This window comes from Echiichthys vipera (assembly GCF_963691815.1).
Source record: "Echiichthys vipera genome assembly, chromosome: 18".
NCBI classification, from domain to species: Eukaryota; Metazoa; Chordata; class Actinopteri; order Perciformes; family Trachinidae; genus Echiichthys; species Echiichthys vipera.
This window is the reverse complement of record NC_139843.1, coordinates 1,267,928-1,293,307: the sequence shown is the minus strand read 5'-3', so window position 1 is coordinate 1,293,307 and position 25,380 is coordinate 1,267,928. Positions and strand designations below refer to the sequence as shown.

The following is a 25,380-nucleotide window of genomic DNA, read 5'->3' as shown; positions in this document are numbered from 1 at the left end:
TTTTACCTCCCAGCTTGATAGAAAGCTCCTAATCCACTTAACATCCCCTGCTTTGTTTCAAAGTCATCATTTAACTAATTATACTCTGAGTTCTTAATTAACCAGAAGAGTGAAGCGCCGCTCACGGTCCCCGGAGCCGCTCGTTCGCCACAGTCTGTTTATGATAAATACATCTCTTTCTTTTGATACGTCTGCGTTTGTGCGTTTGTTCCTTTTCAGTGGAAATCAGTGAAACGAGAGCGTAGTCAGGGCGACGTCTCGTACCCGCTGAAGACGCGTCTTTAATCAGGGAAGTGATTCAATCCTTCACTTCTTCCTTCTTCCTTCCCTCCGTCTCAGTGTTCGCCATCGCTGTGGGGGAAATATCTTTGTTATATACTCACACTGTCCCTCCGCACCGCGCCAAAACAGGTTTTACGGGTAAAGCCTAGAGCAGGGGTCTGCAACCGTTACCATCAAAGGAGCCATTTTGACTCTTCCACCTGATAAAATGTGTCTGGAGCCGCAAAACGTGTTTGATGTCACAGCTTTAAAGGTTTATATAAAGTTACTGTTGAACATTTATTCCTTTTATTACCTGGGCTAAAAAAGGTTGTTTGTTAATTTCTCACCACAACCGTCACCTTTAGAGACTAAACTTAACCGTCTCCTTTAGAGACTTAACTTAACCGTCTCCTTTAGTGACTAAACTTAACCGTCTCCTTTAGAGACTAAACTTAACCGTCTCCTTTAGAGACTAAACTTAACCGTCTCCTTTAGAGACTAAACTTAACCGTCTCCTTTAGTGTCTAAACTTAACCGTCTCCTTTATTCGTCTAAACTTAACCGTCTCCTTTAGTGTCTAAACTTAACCGTCTCCTTTAGTCGTCTTAACTTAACCGTCTCCTTTAGTGGTCTAAACTTAACCGTCTCCTTTAGTGTCTAAACTTAACCGTCTCCTTTAGTGACTAAACTTAACCGTCTCCTTTAGTGTCTAAACTTAACCGTCTCCTTTAGTGACTAAACTTAACGGTCTCCTTTAGAGACTAAACTTAACCGTCTCCTTTAGTGACTAAACTTAACCGTCACCTTTAGAGACTAAACTTAACCGTCTGCTTTAGTGTCTGAACTTAACCGTCTCCTTTAGTCGTCTAAACTTAACCGTCTCCTTTAGTCGTCTGAACTTAACCGTCTCCTTTAGAGACTAAACTTAACCGTCTCCTTTAGTCGTCTTAACTTAACCATCACCTTTAGAGACTAAACTTAACCGTCTCCTTTAGAGACTAAACTTAACCGTCTCCTTTAGAGACTAAACTTAACCGTCTCCTTTAGTGTCTAAACTTAACCGTCTCCTTTAGTGGTCTTAACTTAACCGTCTCCTTTAGTGGTCTAAACTTAACCGTCTCCTTTAGTGGTCTTAACTTAACCCTCCTGTCGTCCTGGGGTCAAAATGACCCGTGAGGCACAAAGAGTTGAACTCAAGGTCACAGAGTTATTTACAAACCACTGAATGTTCCAGTGTTTAGTTGTTTTAATCAGAATCAGACGTAACGAGACAGATCATGGGGTCTTCTCACGGACGGCTGTGCCTTTGATCTCAGATCAGTGAGCAGCAGACGTGAACGAGACAGTAGCAGACGTAAACAACACACAGGTGTTATCGCAGACTGCAGAGATTATAAAGGTGCTGCAGACGACAGGGCCCCGAACTCTGTCTGTGCTGAAGCCGTGAGTGTGTCACAACGCTGAAGAGGCTCTAGGCCCTAGTGCGTTTGACCAGTGTGAGTGCAACCGTACCACTTCTAGGAGAGGCACGCTTGCCGTCCACGGCCCGTTTGGGAGAGGTGGGCTTTAGTAAAGCACGTTTGCACGTGTACGAGCACGAGCGTGCGCACGTGTACGAGCACGAGGCCTACGGCGGCTCTGAGGTCATTTCCTGTGCGCCTGTTGGGACGTAGAGAAAAGAAGGAGGGACCATGCGCGGACATTTCAAACAATGGCGGTGAAAGGTTCACGTTGGTGTGAATCAAGTCAAACACTTTGAGGCTTGTCGTTGGTGCTGAAGGAGTTCAAATGTCCTCAGATCGTCGGGTTTGAAGGTCGAGGCCGTGTGTCACAGCGTTTGGCGCTGACGTACGGGGCTGCCTCAGTGTGTCCGTACCAAACGCACCGGGCTTTCAACTGGAAACCCGTCTGCGGTGAAACTAGACCAGGGGTCTGCTGCCTTTACTATCAACTAGTCGTAAGTACTAGTTGTTTGCTAATTTCTCACAACATATCAGGCGTACAGGTGAGCCGTCACCGTTGGCAACACTCTATTGTCCTCTGATTATTTTTGGCGGGGTTTATCCGCGGTTAGCAAACGGACAGTGCGGGTCAGTAACTCAACATTAGCCACAGACACTGCTACACGTAGCTGCTACATGCTAACGTCAGGGAAAGATGTTTCTGTTCTATTGTTGGTGCACACACACGCTGGTTTTCTAAAGGTAATTGAGGGCCCGTCCACCGCAGCAGCCGTTATCGGAGCCTGACTTGTCCCCCCCCTCCAGGCCCGTTTGTACTCACTCTACCTGGGCCTCGGAGAATGCTTCTTGCTGCCTATACGTCATCACACCGTAACACGTCACACGCATTGATGACGTCATGGCGATGCGTGGCTTTGTTTCCAGATCTTTCCGTAGACCTCGGAGTTTTTGTGCGTCTTGTCGACTGTTTTTGAATCTTTTCATCGACCAAATCTGCAGTAAACACTCCACCTCCGCATCACACCAACGTGAACCTTTCACCGCCATTGTTTGAAATGTCCGCGCATGGTCCCTCCTTCTTTTTTCTACGTCCCAACAGGCGCACAGGAAATGACCTCAGAACCGCCGTAGGCCTCGTGCTCGTACACTTGCAAATGTGCTTTACACCTTTGGTTCACGTTGTTCATTCCTCCACATTAAAGATCTGAGTCCTGCTGGAAAGTGCTGGATTGTGTTGGATTGTGTTGGATTGTGCAGTTTTTCAGTTCTGACGCCTTCATCTGTGATTTGTGGTTGAAAGTGCTGCTGTAATGTTGCTAAAACAGTGTTTTGTCTAAAAGCAGCCATTATCTGCAGGTAGTGAAGTGTTTGCTGTGTGTGTGGCGCCCGTGTCATCTCCCTCCACTGCTGCTCACACAGACGACACCTCTGACGCCAATTAAAAAGCTCCGGACGGAGAGAGGCTTTCACACGGGGCAGAGGAACGAGGGGAGAGGAGAGGGGAGGGAACAGAGGTGTGGAGTTACAGTAATGAGAGAGAGAGATGAGGACGGTCATTAACCAGAGGGGGAGAGGAAGTGGAGCTGGTTAGACGAGAGTGTGTGAAGCACACACACTTCCTGAGAGCGACACTGAAGCTGCTCGGGACATTTAGAAAACATGTCTTCACCAGGTCTCTGTCGTCTGGAGCGAGGGAAGAGAAGCCGTTACCGATAAAGGAGTCACACTTTATATAAAGGTCTTTGTGAGAAGTGTTTGTTAGGAGGGAACAAGACGTGCTCACCACTCACTGCTACTTTAAAAGACCGTCACTGGCACGGACGTTCAAGCGCGGAGCTCCGGTCAGTCGTGGCCCCACGTGAGATGGACTCTTGTGATTGGTCGGACTCGAACTCGGGCTTGGCTACTAATTATCAACCTCGGACGATTTAAATGAAGTTGTACTGACTAAATGTTCCCGTGGCCCCTGTTCATTAACCAGGGTTCCTCCATCCTACTGTTCCTCATTTAGACCACCAGTCCAGACCACAACGCCATGGGGGGGGCGTTTAAAATCTTCCCACTCTGGGACCCGGTTTCAAAAGGCGTCCTCCCACTGTGCCTACGTGCCGTGCCCCAGCACATCTCACGGCTAAAGTCTGGTTCCTTTGACCAGTGTGAGTGCAACCGTACCGCGTCTAGGAGCAGCACGCTTGCCGTCCACGGCCCGTTTGGGAGAGGTGGGCTTTAGTAAAGCACGTTTGCACGTGTACGAGCACGAGCGTGTGCACGTGTAGGAGCACGAGGCCTAAGGCGGTTCTGAGGTAATTTCCTGTGCGCCTGTTGGGACGTAGAAAAAAGAAGGAGGGACCATGCGCGGACATTTCAAACAATGGGGGCGAAAGGTTCACGGTCTCCCCCGTCCTCCTCGGCGCCTCCCTGGCACACCTTGTTTGTCTCCCTCCTCCTCCGCGGCCCTGTCTTTGATTTGAAGTGACTGTGGAGGGCGTGTGTGTTACGGTACCTGTCACCTGTCACAGCGCGGGCGACAAGACGCACAAAAACTCCGAGGTCTACGGAAAGATCTGGAAACAAAGCCACGCATCGCCATGACGTCATCAATGCGTGTGACGTGTTACGGCGTGATGACGTATAGGCAGCAAGAAGCATTCTCCGAGGCCCAGGTAGTGTGAGTACAAACGGGCCTGGAGGGGGGGACAAGGACCCTAAAGCACGGGGCACGGGACGGAGGCACAGTGGGAGGGCGCCCTCAAGATCCGATAACGCTGGCTCCTGTGGACGGGCGCTCAATGACCTTTAGAAAAGCAGCGTGTGTGTGCACCAACAATAGAACAGAAACAAAGGGCGCTCTACATACTTGTCACACACGTGCTTTTCTAATCAGGAAGTCTTTGTTGCCTGGTTGCTTTCTTTAAATGTGTTAAAGCTAATTACCGAGAGCGCCGCGTTGGAGTGGACGAGATGAATCTGGACTCTAACCGTTAACGACACCAGGATTGTCTTTGAAATGCAAATCACGCGCTTTGTGAAGCAGGTTACATTACAGCGCTGCAGGTGCGGCTGTTACAGCATCCGTCTGCATCGACAGCTCAGTCCATCAGAGCCTTGTTTCCCTTCTCTTATCTCAGCCCGTCAGCGCTCAGCGCCAAAGCAAAGGGCTAACGAGCCGTTAGGCTGCAGGTGACGAGGGCGGGGGAGCTCCTCCAGCAGCTGAGAGTCCGTCTGCAAAACAATCAGGCGGAGAATGAATAAACTCCAAACTGTGACTTCATTTCATTTATTAACACAAGGAGCAAAGACGAACGATGCCGCACCTGGTTTGTCCTTAAAATCTGCGTCAACGGACAAAAGAGTGATGGGGGCGTGTCCTCTGGGGGTGTGTCCTCTGGGGGCGTGTCCACTCGGATTGTGTCCACTGGGAGCGTGTCCACTGGGAACATGTCAACTGGGAAGGTGTCCTCTGGGGGCGTGTCCTCTGGGGGCTATCCACTGGGGGCGTGTCCTCTGGGAGCGTGTCCACTGAGAGCGTGTCCACTGGGAGCGTGTCCTCTGGGGGCGTGTCCTCTGGGGGCGTATCCACTGGGAGCGTGTCCTCTGGGGGCGTGTCCACTGGGAGCGTGTCCTTTGGGAACGTGTCGCAGGTTGACTCCCACTGTGCCTCCGTCCCGTGCCCCAGCTCATTTCACGGCTAAAGTCTGGTTCCTTTGACCAGAGTGAGTGCAACCGTACCACGTCTAGGAAAGGCACGCTTGCCGTCCACGGCCCGTTTGGGAGAGGTGGGCTTTAGTAAAGCACGTTTGCACGTGTACAAGCACGAGCGTGCGCACGTGTACGAGCACGAGGCCTACGGCGGTTCTGAGGTCATTTCCTGTGCGCCTGTTGGGACGTAGAAAAAAGAAGGAGGGACCATGCGCGGACATTTCAAACAATGGCGGTGAAAGGTTCACGTTGGTGTGATGCGGAGGTGGAGTGTTTACTGCAGATTTGGTCGATGAAAAGATTCAAAAACAGTCGACAAGACGCACAAAAACTCCGAGGTCTACGGAAAGATCTGGAAACAAAGCCACGCATCGCCATGACGTCATCAATGCGTGTGACGTGTTACGGCGTGATGACGTATAGGCAGCAAGAAGCATTCTCACTTTCTCTCTCTTCTTCTGAACGTTGGGCGAGGGGACGTCGATCACGTGACCTCAGGGTTGTTTTAAGCTCGGGTCCAGGAGAGACACTTTTGGGACTCAGGCTGATGAAGTTTGGGAACCGGAGAGTTCAAAATGTTTCCCCTCTCACAACGTTAAACCTGGACAAACGCATTAAACCAATTACATCAGCTGAGGTCTGAGGGCGCCCTCCCACTGTGCCTCCGTCCCGTGCCCCGTGCTTTAGGGTCCTTGTCCCCCCCTCCAGCCCCGTTTGTACTCACACTACCTGGGCCTCGGAGAATGCTTCTTGCTGCCTATACGTCATCACGCCGTAACACGTCACACGCATTGATGACGTCATGGCGATGCGTGGCTTTGTTTCCAGATCTTTCCGTAGACCTCGGAGTTTTTGTGCGTCTTGTCGACTGTTTTTGAATCTTTTCATCGACCAAATCTGCAGTAAACACTCCACCTCCGCATCACACCAACGTGAACCTTTCGCCGCCATTGTTTGAAATGTCCGCGCATGGTCCCTCCTTCTTTTTTCTACGTCCCAACAGGCGCACAGGAAATGACCTCAGAACCGCCGTAGGCCTCGTGCTCGTACACGTGCGCACGCTCGTGCTCGTACACGTGTAAACGTGCTTTACTAAAGCCCACCTCTCCCAAACGGGCCGTGGACGGCAAGCGTGCCGCTCCTAGACGTGGTACGGTTGCACTCACACTGGTCAAAGGAACCAGACTTTACCTGTTAAACCTGTTTTGGCGCGGTGCAGAAGGACAGTGTGAGTGCGCCCTGAAGCTCATGTTTCCCTTTGCGGAGGAAGTGAACGCGGACGGACAGGCTCCTAACGTCTCGGCTGCAATTACAGGACCTGCAGTCCGTCTGTTTGAATCCCTTTAACCTGACAGGGTGACACGTTTTCAGAAGTCTGACACAAACGAGCAGCGGAGCCTCGAGACGTTTGATTCCAGGTTCACTTTTAATTGGACGCAGTTTTAATAAAACAGGAGCGGACTGAGAGACGGCGGACGCACTCATTAGACGGGACGCTCCGTTCAGTCGTGCACTTTAATTATTATGAAACAGAATGAAGCTGATATGAGTCTCAGGGTGTTGGTGTGTTTTTGGGGTTATCTATAATTACACCTCACAGGAAGTAACGAGCTCCGTCAGCGACACAGCAATTAAGAGACTTTTAATGGCCTCCGTGAGTCCTGCAACCCGTCTGACCACGGTTCGATCCCGGCTCCTCACTGATCTGGTGGATCCTGCAGCCCGTCTGACGCTGACACGGCTGTTTCTGTGCGTGACCACGGTTCGATCCGGGCTCCTCACTGATCTGGTGGATCCTGCAGCCCGTCTGACGCTGACACGGCTGTTTTTGTGCGTGACCACGGTTCGATCCCTGCTCCTCACTGATCTGGTGGATCCTGCAGCCCGTCTGACGCTGACACGGCTGTTTGTGTGCGTGACCACGGTTCGATCCCGGCTCCTCACTGATCTGGTGGAAGAGAGAAACTTTATAACTTTATGTTTAAGTTTATGAACAAAATAATATATATATATATATTAATAATTACTAAAATAAATATATTAAATATTAAACATAACAAATATAATGTAAAAAAGTAAAAGCAGGAATTAATTAATAAATAAGATATGACAGAAATAGTATTTTTATTTTTTTCTCCTGTTGATGTATTTTTCTATGTAATGTTCCTCATTTATTATTATTATTTTTTCTTTTATTATTTATATGTAATTATTTCTTTCTTTATTTAAAATGTTATATTTTATAAATAAATACAGATAAATAAATAAAAAGAAAAATAAATACAGCATGTTCATTATCTGTGATAATTTATTTGTAAAAAAAAAAGAAAAATATAAAGTTTTATTGATTTATTTTTACGTCACGTAAATAAACTGAGTCAAGTCTCCGATACAAAAGATGAAAGCTGATAAAATTAAAAATATTTTTAATAATTAATTGATAAATAAATGATGCAATTAAATATAACAAAAATAATTAAATTCAATTTACATTTTTTTTTGGGAGATTTCTGTTTATATTAAAAAATGTCTCCTGATTTCTTTGTTTTTCTATTAAAGTTTCCTTATTTATTATTATTATTATTTACTTTTTAAAATGTATTTAATCTTTTTAACTTATTTTAAATTTTATTTAATATTTAAATGGAATATAAAGTAAATATTATAATTATTATTTGTGTTTTTAACTTGTTTTTGTTCACTTTTATATTTATTTTCATTGATAGTAATGTATTTATGTTTACGTACAGAAGCTGCTGATGAGAACACGTGGCACTAACGTCTCTTCCCTTTGTCCCGCCTCCTCGCCACTGCAGGAAATCAGCGACGCCGAGATCCTGGAGCTTACCCACAATGCACTGGGGCGCATGACGGTGATCCGGCAGATCTTCCCCATGTGGAGGGACAGCAGCACCCGCTGCATGAGACACAACCACCGCATCTCCTCCCTGCTGTGTGACCCTCAGGAGGGATACCTGCAGAACCTGGAGGTGTGTGTGTGTGTGTGTGTGTGTGTGTGTGTGTGTGTGTGTGTGTGTGTGTGTGTGTGTGTGTGTGTGTGTGTGTGTGTGTGTGTGTGTGTGTGTGTGTACTTTGACGTGCGTGTGTGTGTGTGTGTGTGTCTACTTTGACGTGTGTGTGTTTTTTTGTGTCTACTTTGACGTGTGTGTGTGTATGTGTGTGTGTGTCTACTTTGACGTGTGTGTCTACTTTGACGTGTGTGTGTGTGTGTGTGTGTGTCTACTTTGACGTGTGTGTGTCTACTTTGACATATGTGTGTGTGTGTGTGTGTGTGTGTGTGTGTGTGTACTTTGACGTGTGTGTGTGTGTGTGTACTTTGACGTGTGTGTGTGTGTGTCTACTTTGACGTGTGTGTGTGTGTTAGATTTTAGGTGGTCTAGGGGGTGGTCTACGGGGCGCTCTACGTGGCGGTCTACGGGGCGGTCTACGTGGTGGTCTACGGGGCGGTCTACGTGGTGGTCTACGGGGCGGTCTACGTGGTGGTCTACGGGGTGGTCTACGTGGTGGTCTACGGGGTTCCTAAAACAGGCCTCACACAGCGGGCACTAACAGAACGCCTCCTCCTCTCCGCAGGTGTCCAACCTCTACCTGTACGACAGCGTGCTGATGCTGGCCAACGCCTTCTACAGGAAGTTGGAGGACAGGAAGTGGCACAGCATGGCGAGCCTCAACTGCATCAGGAAGTCCACCAAGCCCTGGAACGGGGGCTGGTCCATGTTGGAGACCATCCAGAAGGTAGGCAGGCCTCCTGTCAGCACGCCACGATCATGATGCGTTCAGGGCCTGAGGTGTGCTTTAGTCTCATGATGCGTTCAGGGCCAGAACAGTTTCCTTAAGTCTCATGATGCGTTCAGGGCCTGAGGTGTGCTTTAGTCTCATGATGCGTTCAGGGCCAAAACAGTTTCCTTTAGTCTCATGATGCGTTCAGGGCCAAAACACTTTAGTCTCATGGTGCGTTCAGGGCCAGAACAGTTTCCTTTAGTTTCATGATGCGTTCAGGGCCAGAACAGTTTCCTTTAGTCTCATGATGCGTTCAGGGCCAGAACAGTTTCCTTTAGTCTCATGATTCGTTCAGGGCCAGAACAGTTTCCTTTAGTCTCATGATGCGTTCAGGGCCCATGATGCATTCAGGGCCAGAACTGTTTTCCTTTAGTCTCATGATGCTTTCAGGGCCCATGGTGCGTTCAGGGCCAGAACAGTTTCCCGTTAGGCTCATGATGCGTTCAGGGCCCATGATGCATTCAGGGCCAGAACTGTTTCCTTTAGTCTCATGTTGCGTTCAGGGCCAGAACTGTTTCCTTTAGTCTCATGATGCGTTCAGGGCCAGAACTGTTTCCCTTTAGTCTCATGATGCGTTCAGGGCCATAACACTTATGTCTCATGATGCGTTCAGGGCCAGAGCTGTTTCCCGTTAGTCTCATGATGCATAAAGGATATTTGTATTTGTGAAAAAGATGTAATTTAGTTAAGACCTGTTTGAAAATAAGCTAAAATCTGGCCACAGATCCTTAAACTCTGTGTCGGAGTCTTTTAATGATCTCCTGGAGGCTGGTGAACTCTTTTAAATCTTACACAACGTCCCTGATCTGCTCTGCAGCATCAGTCGGACTCAAAAAGGCTTAAAATGATACGGAGAATGTGTTTCTGTTGAAGATTAAATTAAAGAAACCTTTGAAGACGGAGGAGAGCGTGCGGACATCATCGAAGCATGATTACATTTATCGCAATCTCCACTCAAAGAATAAACAACAGGAGTGAAATCAGACGTGAAACGCTGCGGCTGAGACATGAAACGCGTTCGTCCCGGACCCTGATGTGGATCTAAATTGCATCAAACAACCTGTAGCCTCGTTCTCACGCTCTAATTGGTGAAAGCCGCCTCTTCTGATGAGTCCCTCGGAGCATAAAGAGCTCTGCTGCGTTAAAGAAGCATCACTTTGTTTCTCTGACTTCTCACGGTAACGACCTCGGCCTCGTTAGTGATCTCTCTCCTGTTTAATGCACTCGTGTAAATGAGAGAGCAGGTAACGCACGACGTCTGTACCGATGCTCAACACTAACACTTTTAAAGGTGTGAGCAACCAGGAACCACAGGAAACTGAATTAATACGTTCTCAGTCACTTTATGTTTTGATTCATTTGGAGACTTTTCGTTAAACATAATCATTTAAAAACATGACATAAAAGACCCAAACATGTACAAATGTTTCATTCTTTAGTGTAAGTTCATCTGGTTCATGTTAGCAAACGTTGGTGTTGTTCATTATTACTCGTGGGGTTCCTCAGGGTACTCGTCTCTGTTCTCTTTTATATTTTGGTTAAAGCTGCATGCATTGAGGAGGCAGAGCTCCACAACAAGCTGCATACGTTCATATTATAATGTAGGTGCAGTTAAAGGTTGAATCTGTAGAATGAGCAGAACAGCTCCATCTAGTGTCTCAAGATCGTAGCCCCAACAACAAAATATAATTCCATCAGGTTTGGTTGCAGAGTGTGTCAGCGATCAGCTCCACGTCAGTGAGGAATCAAACAGGGGAACCACTCATTTGGACCAATCAATGACTTTACAACAGTATTTAACGTTAGCCAGTCCATCAGCTCTCAACTCAACATGATTCTTGTTTCTGTAGCAACAACAGACAAACCTGGCAACCCGCAACGTTCAAAAGTAACGTTTCAATATGAAATATTATAAATCTGAATGTCTCGATGGTGTCATTCGGTGGCTGCCGTTCAATCTGTTTAAAGTAAAAACAGGGACGGTGCACATTAATAACATTACTGTAAAAGAGGCTATTTTTCATCTGTCGTCCGCAGACAGACGTTAGAGTTGCCCTAAAAACAGAATATAGAAAAATTAGATTAAAATTACAAAGTTACAGCCAGGGCAAACTACAAAACATGCACAGCAGTTTACAAACATGACAACATAGCAAATATAACATGTTCAAATTTAGAAAAAAATTATATTAGTAAATAAGCTTAATATGGGCGACACGGTGGGGTAGTGGTTAGAACAGTCGCCTCACAGCGAGAGGGTTCCTGGTTCGAATCCCTGCTGGGGCCCTTCTGTGTGGAGTTTGCATGTTGTCCCCGTGTCTGCGTGGGTTTTCTCCGGGTTCTCCGGTTTCCTCCCACAGTCCAAAGACGTGCAGGTGTTCGGTTCATTGATGACTCTAAATCACCCGTAGGTGCAGGGTGGACCCCGCCTCACGCCCTATAAGGTGGGATCGACTCCAGCCCCCCCGACAGGGATATATGTATTATAATATTATATATATATATATATAATATTTGACCCCATCATTAAAATCCTCCAGGACCAAACACCCCGACTCCAGGTGGAGGTTCTGTGTTTAGGTCCATCTGATGCTACTCAGCAGTGACGCGTACGCGGATAACACATGAACGACAGCACATCACTCTCCGTAGTTGTGTGTGTGTGAAAGGAGAATGAGTTCTTCCTCTGAGATTGTGTCAGACTGTCAAACGCAGACTCAATCTTCTGCACAACACATTTGTAAAAGGAGCAAAATGTCCTGAATGTTTTCCTGAACTTTAAAACAACATTTCCGGGCGCCGCCGTCTCCCTGACTACGTTCCTGATGAGATGGAAAATGACTTTGTGAGAGGACGGCAGACAGAGTGAGAAATGGACGGAGCGGAGCACTTTCCCTCTGATGTGCGAGATGAACATCCGCCTGTTTATATGAATGTGTTCTGCGTCGGCCGCCTTAATGTCCCGAGGAAGCTGCACCGCATCACAAGTGCTGCTGCTTCACACTCACGATGCAAAGCACGTGTGATTTCCACCGCTCTGTGTGGCGTCACTGCGAGCCGCCAGCTACTGATGGATGTCGCTGAACACGCGGAAATTAATCAGAAGTAAAAGAAGAAGTATTTTTAAACTTTCTTAACTTCTATTCTACTTTCGTTCGTTCTGTTTCGTCACCTTCTTAAAATATGGCTCAACGACAGATGCCGGACAACTGACAACAGCCAGAACTGTTTGGTTCATGCTAGCTAACGGGTTACTGTCTGATTCATGCTAGCTAACAGGTAACCGTTTGGTTCATGTTGGCTAACGGGTAACCGTTTGGTTCATGTTGGCTAACGGGTAACCGTTTGGTTCATGTTGGCTAACGGGTAACCGTTTGATTCATGCTAGCTAACGGGTAACCGTTTGATTCATGCTAGCTAACGGGTTACTGTTTGATTCATGCTAGCTAACAGGTAACCGTTTGATTCATGCTAGCTAACAGGTAACCATTTGATTCATGCTAGCTAACGGGTAACCGTTTGATTCATACTAGCTAACAGGTAACCGTTTGATTCATGCTAGCTAACGGGTAACTGTTTGATTCATGCTAGCTAACAGGTAACCGTTTGATTCATGCTAGCTAACGGGTAACCGTTTGATTCATGCTAGCTAATGGAAGGGTCATCCTTATGTTTCCTGCTAAGGGAACATGTTTTCCGATGTTTCTCGGTGACATAAGCGCCGCCTTCACTGATTTCATTCAGCATTTTGTTCGGGTCAGAGGTCACGGTGAGGGTCAGGGTTAGGGTCTACATAGGCTTATTTTCCGGGGATTTTGGCGCTGATTGTGGAAAAAACAACAGACTTAAATAGCACCCTTTTTTTAAAGAAAGGGTCCTATGTTTCCTGGTCACATACAAAGCGCGGATCATAGGTACACTCCCTAATGGATCTGTTTTCAGTTCAAGTTAGCATTGGTTAGCAACGGTTCTGTGTAACAGCTTTCACAGTTTTATTGTGGTTAATGTTCCGTTGAGTTTAGCAGGTAGAACAGTTCAGTTCATTTAAACCAATGGTCCGTTTTAGGAGTCAAACATTTTGATTCGGTTTAAATCATGGTTCAGTGGGAATCCGTTTGGTTTAGGTTAGCTAACGGTCCAATTCTGTCACCACGAGCTTCAGGTTTGGGTCAACGATGAATAAAAACTTTTCAGCACGTGCTTGGATCTAAAAGTGAAGGTAAAAAACTCCATCAATAGTTTTATCTCATCTCATCTTCAGCCTCTGATCCTGGATCAGGTCTCAGGGGCAGCAGCTCCAGCCTCTGATCCTGGATCAGGTCTCAGGGGCAGCAGCTCCAGCCTCTGATCCTGGATCAGGTCTCAGGGGCAGCAGCTCCAGCAGGGGACCCCAAACTTCCCTTTCCCGGGCCACATTAACCAGCTCTAACTGGGGGATCCTGAGGCGTTCCCAGGCCAGTGTGGAGATCTAATCTCTCCACCTGGTCCTGGGTCTTCCCCGAGGCCTCCTCCCAGCTGGACGTGCCTGGAACACCTCCCTAGGGAGGCGCCCAGGGTTCATCCTTACCAGATGATCCTGAACCACCTCAACTGGCTCCTTTCAACACAAAGGAGCAGCGGCTCTACTCCGAGTTCCTCACGGATGCTGAACTTCTGGACCTGGTTCTTTCATGACCAATAGTTGCATAACGTATACGTTGTATGCTAAAGTGGTGTGACAGCGTAGGAGGATGAAGGAACGCTCTGTTAACCTTTCTGTTGCTTAACTCCGCGTTAGTGATTCACCCGTTTTATTCTGCTGTCGCGTTATAACTTCCTGTTTCACTGCCGTCCGCGTGATTATCTCTTCTCCAACGCGCTCTTCCATCAGCGTTAGACGTCCTGACAGACCTGAGTGCAGTCAACACTGCTCTGTTTCACAAAGAGTCACAAGTAAAGTGATTTATTCTTTATTGCTGTGAGACAGACGGAGGAGTGGAGGCTCGGCTGACTTTGTAGCAAACACAAACAAACATGATCAAACATTATTCCCCTCCAGGTGACGATGACTGCGACCTTTGCAGGTGACGGACGGACACTTAGGCTCGCAGGCCCGCGGTGACGGCTGTCTTCAGTCTTGCTTTACATCCCGCACGGACTGATCGAAGCCGCGGAGCTACATTTCATTCATGGCCTTTCAGAGGAACGGCACCGCAGTCACGCGCTGCATTCGGCTCCTTCTGTGACATTTCATGACACGTCGTAAATCTCTGAGTTCCACAAAGAGCCCGAGGAGGCGGCTGATGGACAAGGCAGCAGAGAGCAGACGCATCTGAGCATGAATTAATGAGCTAATGGTGAATTTTGTCCGTATTTGGTCTTTTTGGACCGGTGGTTTCTGAGGGAGTCGGTTCCAAAGGTCACGAGAGGCAAAACTCCGTCGGTGCTGTGATGACACATTCGTTCGTTCCCGTTCAAGTTTCTTACCTCACTATGAAACGTGATGCACCGCAATCTGTGTGCGATCAACATCACACATGTATACTGTATTTATTATATATATATTATATTCATACTTCTGGAATAAAGAAGGAAATCAGGGTGAAGACGGGTCCAAAACACAGGACTCTGACCTGGAGGACCGGGGTTCAAGTCCTGGAAGAACTGAGACAAACCACCTTTATCTGATCTGAACCAAGTTAGAGACTAAACTTAACCGTCTCCTTTAGAGACTACACTTAACCTTCACTAAACCGTCTCCTTTAGAGACTAAACTTAACTGTCACTTAACCGTCTCCTTTAGAGACTAAACTTAACCGTCACCTTTAGAGACTAAACTTAACCGTCTCCTTTAGAGACTAAACTTAACCGTCACCTTTAGAGACTGAACTTAACCGTCTCCTTTAGTGACTAAACTTAACCGTCTCCTTTAGAGACTAAACTTAACCGTCTCCTTTAGACTAAACTTAACCGTCTCCTTTAGTGACTAAACTTAACCGTCTCCTTTAGAGACTAAACTTAACCGTCTCCTTTAGACTAAACTTAACCGTCTCCTTTAGAGACTAAACTTAACCGTCACCTTTAGACTAAACTTAACCGTCACCTTTAGAGACTGAACTTAACCGTCTCCTTTAGAGACTAAACTTAACCGTCTCCTTTAGAGACTAAACTTAACCGTCTCCTTTAGAGACTAAACTTAACCGTCTCCTTTAGACTAAACTTAACCGTCTCCTTTAGAGACTAAACTTAACTGTCACCTTTAGACTAAACTTAACCGTCACCTTTAGAGACTGAACTTAACCGTCACCTTTAGAGACTGAACTTAACCGTCTCCTTTAGTGACTAAACTTAACCGTCTCCTTTAGAGACTAAACTTAACCATCTCCTTTAGTGACTAAACTTAACCGTCACCTTTAGAGACTGAACTTAACCGTCTCCTTTAGTGACTAAACTTAACCGTCTCCTTTAGACACTAAACTTAACCGTCTCCTTAGAGACTAAACTTAACCATCTCCTTTAGACTAAACTTAACCGTCTCCTTTAGAGACTAAACTTAACCGTCACCTTTAGACTAAACTTAACCGTCACCTTTAGAGACTGAACTTAACCGTCACCTTTAGAGACTGAACTTAACCGTCTCCTTTAGTGACTAAACTTAACCGTCTCCTTTAGAGTCTAAACTTAACCGTCTCCTTTAGAGACTAAGCTTAACCGTCTCCTTTAGTGACTAAACTTAACCGTCTCCTTTAGTGACTAAACTTAACCGTCTCCTTTAGAGACTAAACTTAACCGTCACCTTTAGACTAAACTTAACCGTCACCTTTAGAGACTGAACTTAACCGTCACCTTTAGAGACTGAACTTAACCGTCTCCTTTAGTGACTAAACTTAACCGTCTCCTTTAGAGACTAAACTTAACCGTCTCCTTTAGTGACTAAACTTAACCGTCACCTTTAGAGACTGAACTTAACCGTCTCCTTTAGTGACTAAACTTAACCGTCTCCTTTAGAGACTAAACTTAACCGTCTCCTTTAGAGACTAAACTTAACCGTCTCCTTTAGACTAAACTTAACCGTCTCCTTTAGAGACTAAACTTAACCGTCACCTTTAGACTAAACTTAACCGTCACCTTTAGAGACTGAACTTAACCGTCTCCTTTAGTGACTAAACTTAACCGTCTCCTTTAGAGACTAAACTTAACCGTCTCCTTTAGAGACTAAACTTAACCGTCTCCTTTAGAGACTAAACTTAACCGTCTCCTTTAGACTAAACTTAACCGTCTCCTTTAGAGACTAAACTTAACCGTCACCTTTAGACTAAACTTAACCGTCACCTTTAGAGACTGAACTTAACCGTCTCCTTTAGTGACTAAACTTAACCGTCTCCTTTAGAGACTAAACTTAACCGTCTCCTTTAGAGACTAAACTTAACCGTCTCCTTTAGAGTCTAAACTTAACCGTCACCTTTAGTGACTGAACTTAACCGTCTCCTTTAGAGACTAAACTTAACCGTCTCCTTTAGACTAAACTAAACCGTCTCCTTTAGAGACTAAACTTAACCGTCACCTTTAGACTAAACTTAACCGTCACCTTTAGAGACCGAACTTAACCGTCTCCTTTAGTGACTAAACTTAACCGTCTCCTTTAGAGACTAAACTTAACCGTCTCCTTTAGAGACTAAACTTAACCGTCTCCTTTAGTGACTAAACTTAACCGTCACCTTTAGAGACTAAGCTTAACCGTCTCCTTTAGAGACTAAACTTAACCGTCTCCTTTAGTGTCTAAACTTAACCGTCACCTTTAGAGACTAAACTTAACCGTCTCCTTTAGAGACTAAGCTTAACCGTCACCTTTAGAGACTAAACTTAACCGTCTCCTTTAGTGACTAAACTTAACCGTCTCCTTTAGAGACTAAACTTAACCGTCTCCTTTAGAGACTAAACTTAACCGTCACCTTTAGAGACTAAGCTTAACCGTCACCTTTAGAGACTAAACTTAACCGTCTCCTTTAGAGACTAAACTTAACCGTCTCCTTTAGTGTCTAAACTTTACCGTCTCCTTTAGTGACTAAACTTAACCGTCTCCTTTAGTTGACTTAACTTAACCGTCTCCTTTAGTGACTAAACTTAACCGTCTCCTTTAGAGACTGAAGTTAACCGTCTCCTTTAGTCGATTAAACTTAACCGTCTCCTTTAGAGACTAAACTTAACCGTCACCTTTAGAGACTAAACTTAACCGTCTCCTTTAGTGACTAAACTTAACCGTCTCCTTTAGAGACTAAACTTAACCGTCTCCTTTAGTGTCTAAACTTAACCGTCTCCTTTAGTGACTAAACTTCGTCGCTCCTCCTGTGTGTCTCTGCTTCTCTCCCTGCGTCACTTCTTTATATTGAATTAAAAATATTTTATCTGCATGACCGTTAAAGTTTACTGCACCGGCTCCAAATGAGCGTCCTGCAGCTGGGCCCAACTGTCCCAGGCTTAACGACCAGCGTAGAGCGGTTTCCCTCTACGTAATAAATAAAGTTTTATTATAAAGTCAAATGTTATTAAATGTCACGCTTCTCGTATGCGAACACTAAACCTGCTCTTTGGATCTTAATGAACTTTATCACCACAGTCAAAGGGTTTTTCTGGCGTCTTGCTGTGAAAGTTTGGTCGAGTTTAGCGACAAAAATTAAACTGTTAAAGTTCAGGAAAGTGAGCGGGAATCGAACCCTAACGCTCACGTCAACGCACTTAATTGAGCCATGAGCGTTAGAGTTCGATTCCCGTGGTCCTGATGAAACGAGTCAAATCAAAGGAAGAGGTCAGAGGTCAGAGACTCTGGAGTTTGTCTTTGTCATAATCAGAGTCACGCATGGGTGTCAAAGTCAAGGCCAACGGGATGATATTTGATTAGTATTGAACCGTCCCGCACGCCACAGCCGCCTGCTGGTGTTTTTCACGCACCAAAACTACATTACCCACAATGCAACGGTAGCCCGCGAACTCACTGCAGCGCCGCAAGTTCATCAGCATTCAGGGCAGATGTCAACTTTCACATTATTCATTTAATCATTAAATAAAACACGGTGCACTGTGTCAGGCCTTGGTTCAACAGGTTAAATGCATCATTTTAATCTGTTTTAATAATATTATTAATATTATATTGAACCCGTCCGGCCCTCGGCTCGGAGCACATTAGTCTCTTTGTCCCTCTGATGTGTTTGACTTTGACGTCCCTGGTTCACAGTTTGAGCAGAGGGAGAGTGAACGTGTGCAGATACGGTGGTTCATGAGTGCCTCTGCCCCCCCCTCAGGGCAACATCACAGGTCTGACAGGAACCATGGATTTTAAGGACAGCGGCGCCAACTCTCACGTCCAGTTCGAGATCCTCGGCTCCAGCTTCAGCGAGACCTTCGGCAAAGACGTGAAGAGGGTGAGTTCACAGCGTTTCACTTTGACACGTCAACTGGAAAGAGACGGCGCAGAGGCTGAGACTTCATGTGTCCGACCTTAGAAGTTATTATTATACAGGTTACACACACACACACACACACACACACACACACACACACACACACACACACACACACACACACACACAGGACCTGTATACATGCAATTAATGGAGAGCTGTCAGAGCGAGGGGGCTGCCAACAGGTCAGCACCCGAGCAGTTGGGGGTTTGGTGCCTTGCTCAACTCGGCAGTGCCCAGGAGATGAACTGGCACATCTCCAGACACCAGTCCACGCTCCATTCGTGGTCCACACAGGGACATGATGATGATGTATACACACGGCCTTTTTTCTGTAGGAGAAGGATTTCCTTTTGTTTCAGCGTGCAGTTATCATGACGGTGCTCTGCACTGATGCCTCACAGCGAAAGCAAGAATAAGATTCATTCATCTTCCTCCTCTTGTCCCTGTCGGGGTCGTGGGGGGGCTGGAGCCGATCCCAGCTGACATCGGGCGTGAGGCGGGGTCCACCCTGGACAGGACGCCAGTCTATCACAGGACACATAGAGACAAACAGAGACAGACAACCATTCACACCTACGGGTGATTTAGAGTCATCAATGACTCCTCCCACAGTCCAAAGACGTGCAGGTGTTCGGTTCATTGATGACTCTAAATCACCCGTAGGTGTGAATGGTTGTCTGTCTCTGTTCGTCTCTATGTGTCCTGTGATAGACTGGCGTCCTGTCCAGGGTGGACCCCGCCTCACGCCCGATGTCAGCTGGGATCGGCTCCAGCCCCCCGTGACCCCGACAGGGACAAGAGGCTGAAGATGAATGAATGATACAGTCATTATGACGGTGGTGTGGTGGTCAGCACTGTCGCCTCACAGAGAGAGGGTTCCTGGTTCGAATCGTATTTTGCATGTTCTCCCCCGTGTCTGCGTGGGTTCTCTCCGGTCTCTCCAGCCCCCGCGACCCCGACAGGGACAAGCAGTTGAAGATGAATGATGATTATGACTTTAATGAGAAAGGCAGTATATACCGAGCATACGTGTCGTATATGAGGACAACACATTCTGGTAAATTACGTTTAATACGGTTTCCTGATATAAGACAAGAACAGTTAAAGATGCTCCACCAAATGCGTGTAAATTGTTAGCGGTGGCGTGTAAAACCTTCAGGTTGCCGCCACTTTGGTGGACAGGGAGAACGCACGACAGGAAGCTACGTTCAGGAAGGTTAGCGTGTAACTTTACTGAGCTACACGTGTGTAAGTTATTCGCAACTGCTACGCAATCAACTATAAATCCAGACATTTAAATGGAAAACCATCCGTTCTTTTGACTCCAAATTACAAATATAACGTGGGAATTTCAAAATAAAGGCGCAGCTAAAAGATTTAATGAATATATGGATCAGATGGACGTGTTGTTTCGCCCCTATGACCTTGAAACGATGGCCACACTGTCAGATAACGCACTCTAACGTGTGAGACAGACGTGTAAACAGTAGAGTTGAGCGTTGAAGTCCACTCGCCTCCAACGAAGATGATAAATATCAACAGCTGTGCAGTGGAAACGGAAACCGTGTCCTTTTATTTTGTTAGCATGCAACACCATGTGCCGTGTGGCGGCGTCAGAGCCTCGTGGGGGATGTAGCTGTCGAACAGGCACGTTGACCGTCCTCCTCTTGTGAACAAAGACAGTCATCATTTATACAACAGCAGTTCTCACTTCATTAATTTTTCCCATTATTGCAAAAAGAGTTGTTAAACCATGTCGCGTTAACCTTGATTAACAGCGCCCCCGCCGAGGACTGAGGACACTCGTCACTCACCGGGAAACCAATCAATATTTAAGAGGATGGAGGAGGTTTTAATTAACTCCCTGAAGAGTTTTCAGATGCCTCCCTTTAAACGTACGTGGGCGCCATCTTACAGTAGATTAATCAATACAGAGGAGCAGCCATAACATTCAACGATATGCATGTTATGGCTGCGTTTCACTGCCTCCCCTGTTGGAGTTTGATAATACACTCACTCATCTTCAGCAGGGGGGGGCTGAAGCCGATCCCAGCTGACATCGGGCGTGAGGCGGGGTCCACCCTGGACAGGACGCCAGTCTATCACAGGACACATAGAGACGAACAGAGACAGACAACCATTCACACCTACGGGTGATTTAGAGTCATCAATGAACCCAACACCTGCACGTCTTTGGACTGTGGGAGGAAACCGGAGAACCCGGAGAAAACCCACGCAGACACGGGGACAACATGCAAACTCCACACAGAAGGGCCCCAGCCGGGATTCAAACCACACGGTGGTGTGGTGGTTAGCACTGTCGCCGGGACAGTGCTAACCACCACCCCACCGTGCCACCATTGTTTAGAAGATGGCTGTTTTGTAACTGTTTAAATAGTTAGCTAACTTAAAGTATTAGAAAAACAGTAAAGTAATACACAGTTTAGCTAAAAATTAGCAAAACTAATGGATAAACAGTTGAGATAGTTAGCTAAAAGGACGGAAAGAAACGGTTTAAAGATTTGACTATTACAAGTTAAAGTTAGCTAAAGGGGTAGCTAGTTTAGAAGATGGCTGTTTTGTCAACTTCTCTGGAGGAAACCCGGGTACTTGAAGACACAACATGAACAGATGAATGGTTCAAATAAATGCTTGAAATACTTTTCTAAATACTTTGCTAAGAGTAGACGTGTTATGAAGTTAATTGAGCTAAAGTAGCCTAAGGCATTTTGTAACTGTTTAATAGTTAGATCATTTAAATTATTAGAAAAACAGTAAAGTGATACACCGTTGAAATGTTTAGCTTAAAGTTAGCCAAAACTAATGGACAAACAGTTGAAATAGTTAGCTTAAAGTTAGCAAAACCAATGGATAAACAGTTGAGATAGTTAGCTAAAGGTTAGCCAAAACTAATGGACAAACAGTTGAAATAGTTAGCTTAAAGTTAGCAAAACCAATGGATAAACAGTTGAGATAGTTAGCTAAAGGTTAGCCAAAACTAATGGGCAAACAGTTTAAATAGTTAGCTAAAAGGACGGAGAAAAACTGTTTAAACATTCACCTATTACAAGTTAAAGTTAGCTAAAGGGGTAGCTAGCTAGCTAACTCATTAAGTTGTTTACCACAGCCATGTGACTGCGTTTGCATGAGTTTGACAGCTCGCCGTGACCGCACTGCTTTGCTAACGCTTTACTTTGTGAAGTGAGAACGATGCTTTGACCCTCCAGTGCTATTGTCCCTCTTATTGCACAAGACTGTCTGAACAACATCAACAACATCCACTTCTGTGTAAGGCCTGGTGTTACAGAGTGAATTAGCATGCATTGAAAAGTGATGAAAGGGTGACTGAGTTCATGTGACAGCTGTGGGGGAAGGACGGATCCACTGACATGTGTTAGAACAACACTGACAGTGAGATCCACGTGTGTGCGTGCGATCACAGACGTTTAAGTGAGAGCTTGTGTGCATCGAGTGGCTGAGCGCTCCACTCAGGTGAGTCGCTCCTCAGATCGATTTCTTTGTTAGCAACAAGCAACACCGCCTCAGCAAACACACTCTCTCCTGTTTTATTACAGGTAAAGGTACTAACACACACACACACACACACACACACACACACACACACACACAGAACACGTCCCGGTGTCCTGCCTTTCCCTTTTATGGCTGAAAATACAGAACGACAGGAAGGAAACGGCAGCAAAACGGGCTTTGGCTGCGTGGTTAAGCACCATACGGGGGCACAGAACCACCAAAATCAAAGTGTTCGTGTGTGTGTGTGTGTGTGTGTGTGTGTGTGTGTGTGTGTGTGTGTGTGTGTGTGTGTGTGTGTGTGTGTGTGTGTGTGTGTGTGTGTGTGTGTGTGTGTGTGTGTGTGTGTGTGTGTGTGTGTGTGTGTGTGTGTGTGTGTGTGTGTGTGTGTGTGTGTGTGTGTGTGTGTGTGTGTGTGTGTCCAATCAGAAGCTCATAGCACGCACAGTTTGACTCCCACAAACACACTCATTAAAATCACTGCTACAGGCTTCGTAATATTGAAAATAAATGTTATTTTATTTGTAATATTTTATTTTTTCCACTCCAGAAAATTACCCGGCGACCCCCGGGCGCAGAACCACCGACATTACGCATTAACGCATTAGCATCAACTCGCCTGTGAATTTATTTATTTATACTCAGTTGTACATGCATACATAACAATTTAGATGATTTAGCAGCTTGCAGGTACTGTGGGTGAGGTTGTAAGGGCACACACAGACACACAGACACACACACACACACACACACACACACACACACACACACACACACACACACACACACACACACACGGCAGTTGCTGCAGTGATGAAGATTTAATCACCTGGCTTCTCACTCTGAGTTATGAGTCCCCCTGTGTTATATAATTGCCATTAGCAGAACACAAGCCCATAGCTCTCTCTAACACACACACACACACACACACACACACACACACACACACACACACGCTCGGTATCACCCCCACCTGCACACTCTATCCATATATCTCCAATATAAACGTACGCATACTTAATGAAGACCTCCCAGTTATACGCCCTCACACACACGCAACGAACATGGAGACAAATGAATCTTAACACTCAACGCATGTGCGCTCTCGTGTGTGTCGTAAAGTGCCGGCACACACGTGTTGGCGTTCCCCGACATGTATCTCAATGAACATGATGCATGTGAGCTGTCATGTACAGTATGTATGTTTGTATGAGTTTACTTTGTTAATCAGCCGTTGTTTAAGTTGCTTGGAGTGGATTCAGATTCAGGAGGATTTCACCAGTTCATTTCAAAAACACGCTAACACCGATTAGCTTAACTGGCTCAGCATTCCCCCCCCCCCCCCCCCCTGTCGTGAGTTCATGTTACTTAAAAAGTACATCAATTCTTTCCTTTCTGGCATTTTAACTCTTTTCTTTTATAATATTAAAACGCTCCTAATGAGCGTACGGCACTAAAACGTCAGGACTAGGACCAGGTCCAGGACAAGGTCCAGCACCAGGACCAGGACCAGGCTGGGACTGGACCAGGACCAGGACCAGGACCAGGTTGGGACTGGACCAGGACCAGGTTGGGACTGGTCCGAGGATAACGATGAGCTGGACAAATGAGAAATTGCAGGCTATCATTATTGTTGTTAACAGCTGTGGTGTGGACCATGCACCTGAGTGAGATGCTTTCATCAGCCCGGAGCTAAGGGGAGGTCGGTCCGCACACATTATACCGTCTACCCTGAATGTGTGTTCTCTGTGTGTGCGTGCGTGCGTGTGTGCGTGTGTGTGTGGGAGGGTAGATGAGGCTGCTGTGAGTTGATCGCAGGAAAAGTTTTATAGAGTTTCTGATGGGCAGGTAGATGTTTGTCTGCCCGGCGGCGAAGATATCAGCCGCTCGCTCTCTCGCTCTCTCTCTCGCTCTCATCACACTCCGTTCATTTTCCCCCCACAGTGTCGGTGTTGGTGTTATCCCAATCTCCATCTCCATCTCCCTGTGCTGTCCACGCCGCTCCTCTCTCCTCCCAGGGGCCATTTCTCAAAGCACATCTTCCCCTCAGATGAAACGGCGCCCCCCCTCCCGCCCCCCCCTCCCGCCTCCATCTCGGACCTGATAGAGATTGAAATGTCATTTCCTTCTCTCCCTGGAAACGGGAGTCGCGGCGCTCTGATCCTTCAAACCTCCCCCGTGTGTTATTCCACCTATCTGTCCTCACTTTTCTCATCTCCTTGACTTTTTGATGTGTCTTCGCAGCAATTTATTGGTAAATCGCCGTCCCACGAGAAAAAAGACGGAAAAATAAATGCTGTCCCTTTCGATCGGCGGTGGCGAGCGCGCGTGTGTCAGACGGCGTTACACTCCTGCCCACTCTCCTCAGGAGTGTCGGCCTTATTTAATCAGGGAGGACCGCAGCAGACGGATCATCTCTGCAGCTTCTAACAGGACTCTGCTTTCGCTCCAGTGGTGTCCAAACTCTGGTCTGAGGACCCTCAGGAGTCCCGCGGAGCGTCATTAAAGGGTCACTCAGCAGAATGAGGAGCGTTAAGACATTTTTAATTATGATTATAAACAAGTGAAGGAGTTCAAGGACCTCGGGATCTTGTTTACGAGTGAGGGGACGATGGAGCGTGAGTTTGGCCGGAGAATCGGAGCAGCGGGGGCGGAGCTGCAGTCGCTCTACCGCACCGTTGTGACGAAAAGAGAGCTGAGGAAGACAAAGCTCTGGATCTACCCTCAGTCCTGGTTCCTACCCTCACCTGTGGTCCTGAAAGCTGGGTCAGGACCCAAAGAACCAGGTCCAGGTCAGGACCCAAAGAACCAGGTCCAGGTCAGGACCCAAAGAACCAGGTCCAGGTCAGGACCCAAAGAACCAGGTCCAGGTCAGGACCCAAAGAACCAGGTCCAGGTCCAAGCGTGTGAAATGTGTTTCCTCAGGAGGGGGTCTGGTGTCTCCCTTAGAGAGAGGGGGAGAAGTTCAGCATCCGTGAGGAACTCGGAGTAGAGCCGCTGCTCCTTTGCGTTGAAAGGAGCCAGTTGAGGTGGTTCAGGATCATCTGGTAAGGATGAACCCTGGGCGCCTCCCTAGGGAGGTGTTCCAGGCACGTCCAGCTGGGAGGAGGCCTCGGGGAAGACCCAGGACCAGGTGGAGAGATTAGATCTCCACACTGGCCTGGGAACGCCTCAGGATCCCC

The 25,380-nt window shown here is 46.7% G+C and overlaps 1 protein-coding gene across 1 annotated transcript in view; it reads left to right on the top strand.

The window, feature by feature from the left end:
* LOC310961353 (glutamate receptor ionotropic, delta-1-like) overlaps nt 1–25,380 on the top strand; it is a gene marked incomplete at both ends in the record, with an annotated part of 570,081 nt that overhangs the window by 480,279 nt on the left and 64,422 nt on the right. Inside the window, 3 exons of the mRNA XM_083933383.1 lie at nt 8,243–8,416; nt 9,021–9,182; nt 18,506–18,625. Of these exons, the coding sequence (XP_083789509.1) occupies nt 8,243–8,416; nt 9,021–9,182; nt 18,506–18,625 (456 nt within the window). The remainder of the gene's footprint in view (nt 1–8,242; nt 8,417–9,020; nt 9,183–18,505; nt 18,626–25,380) is intronic.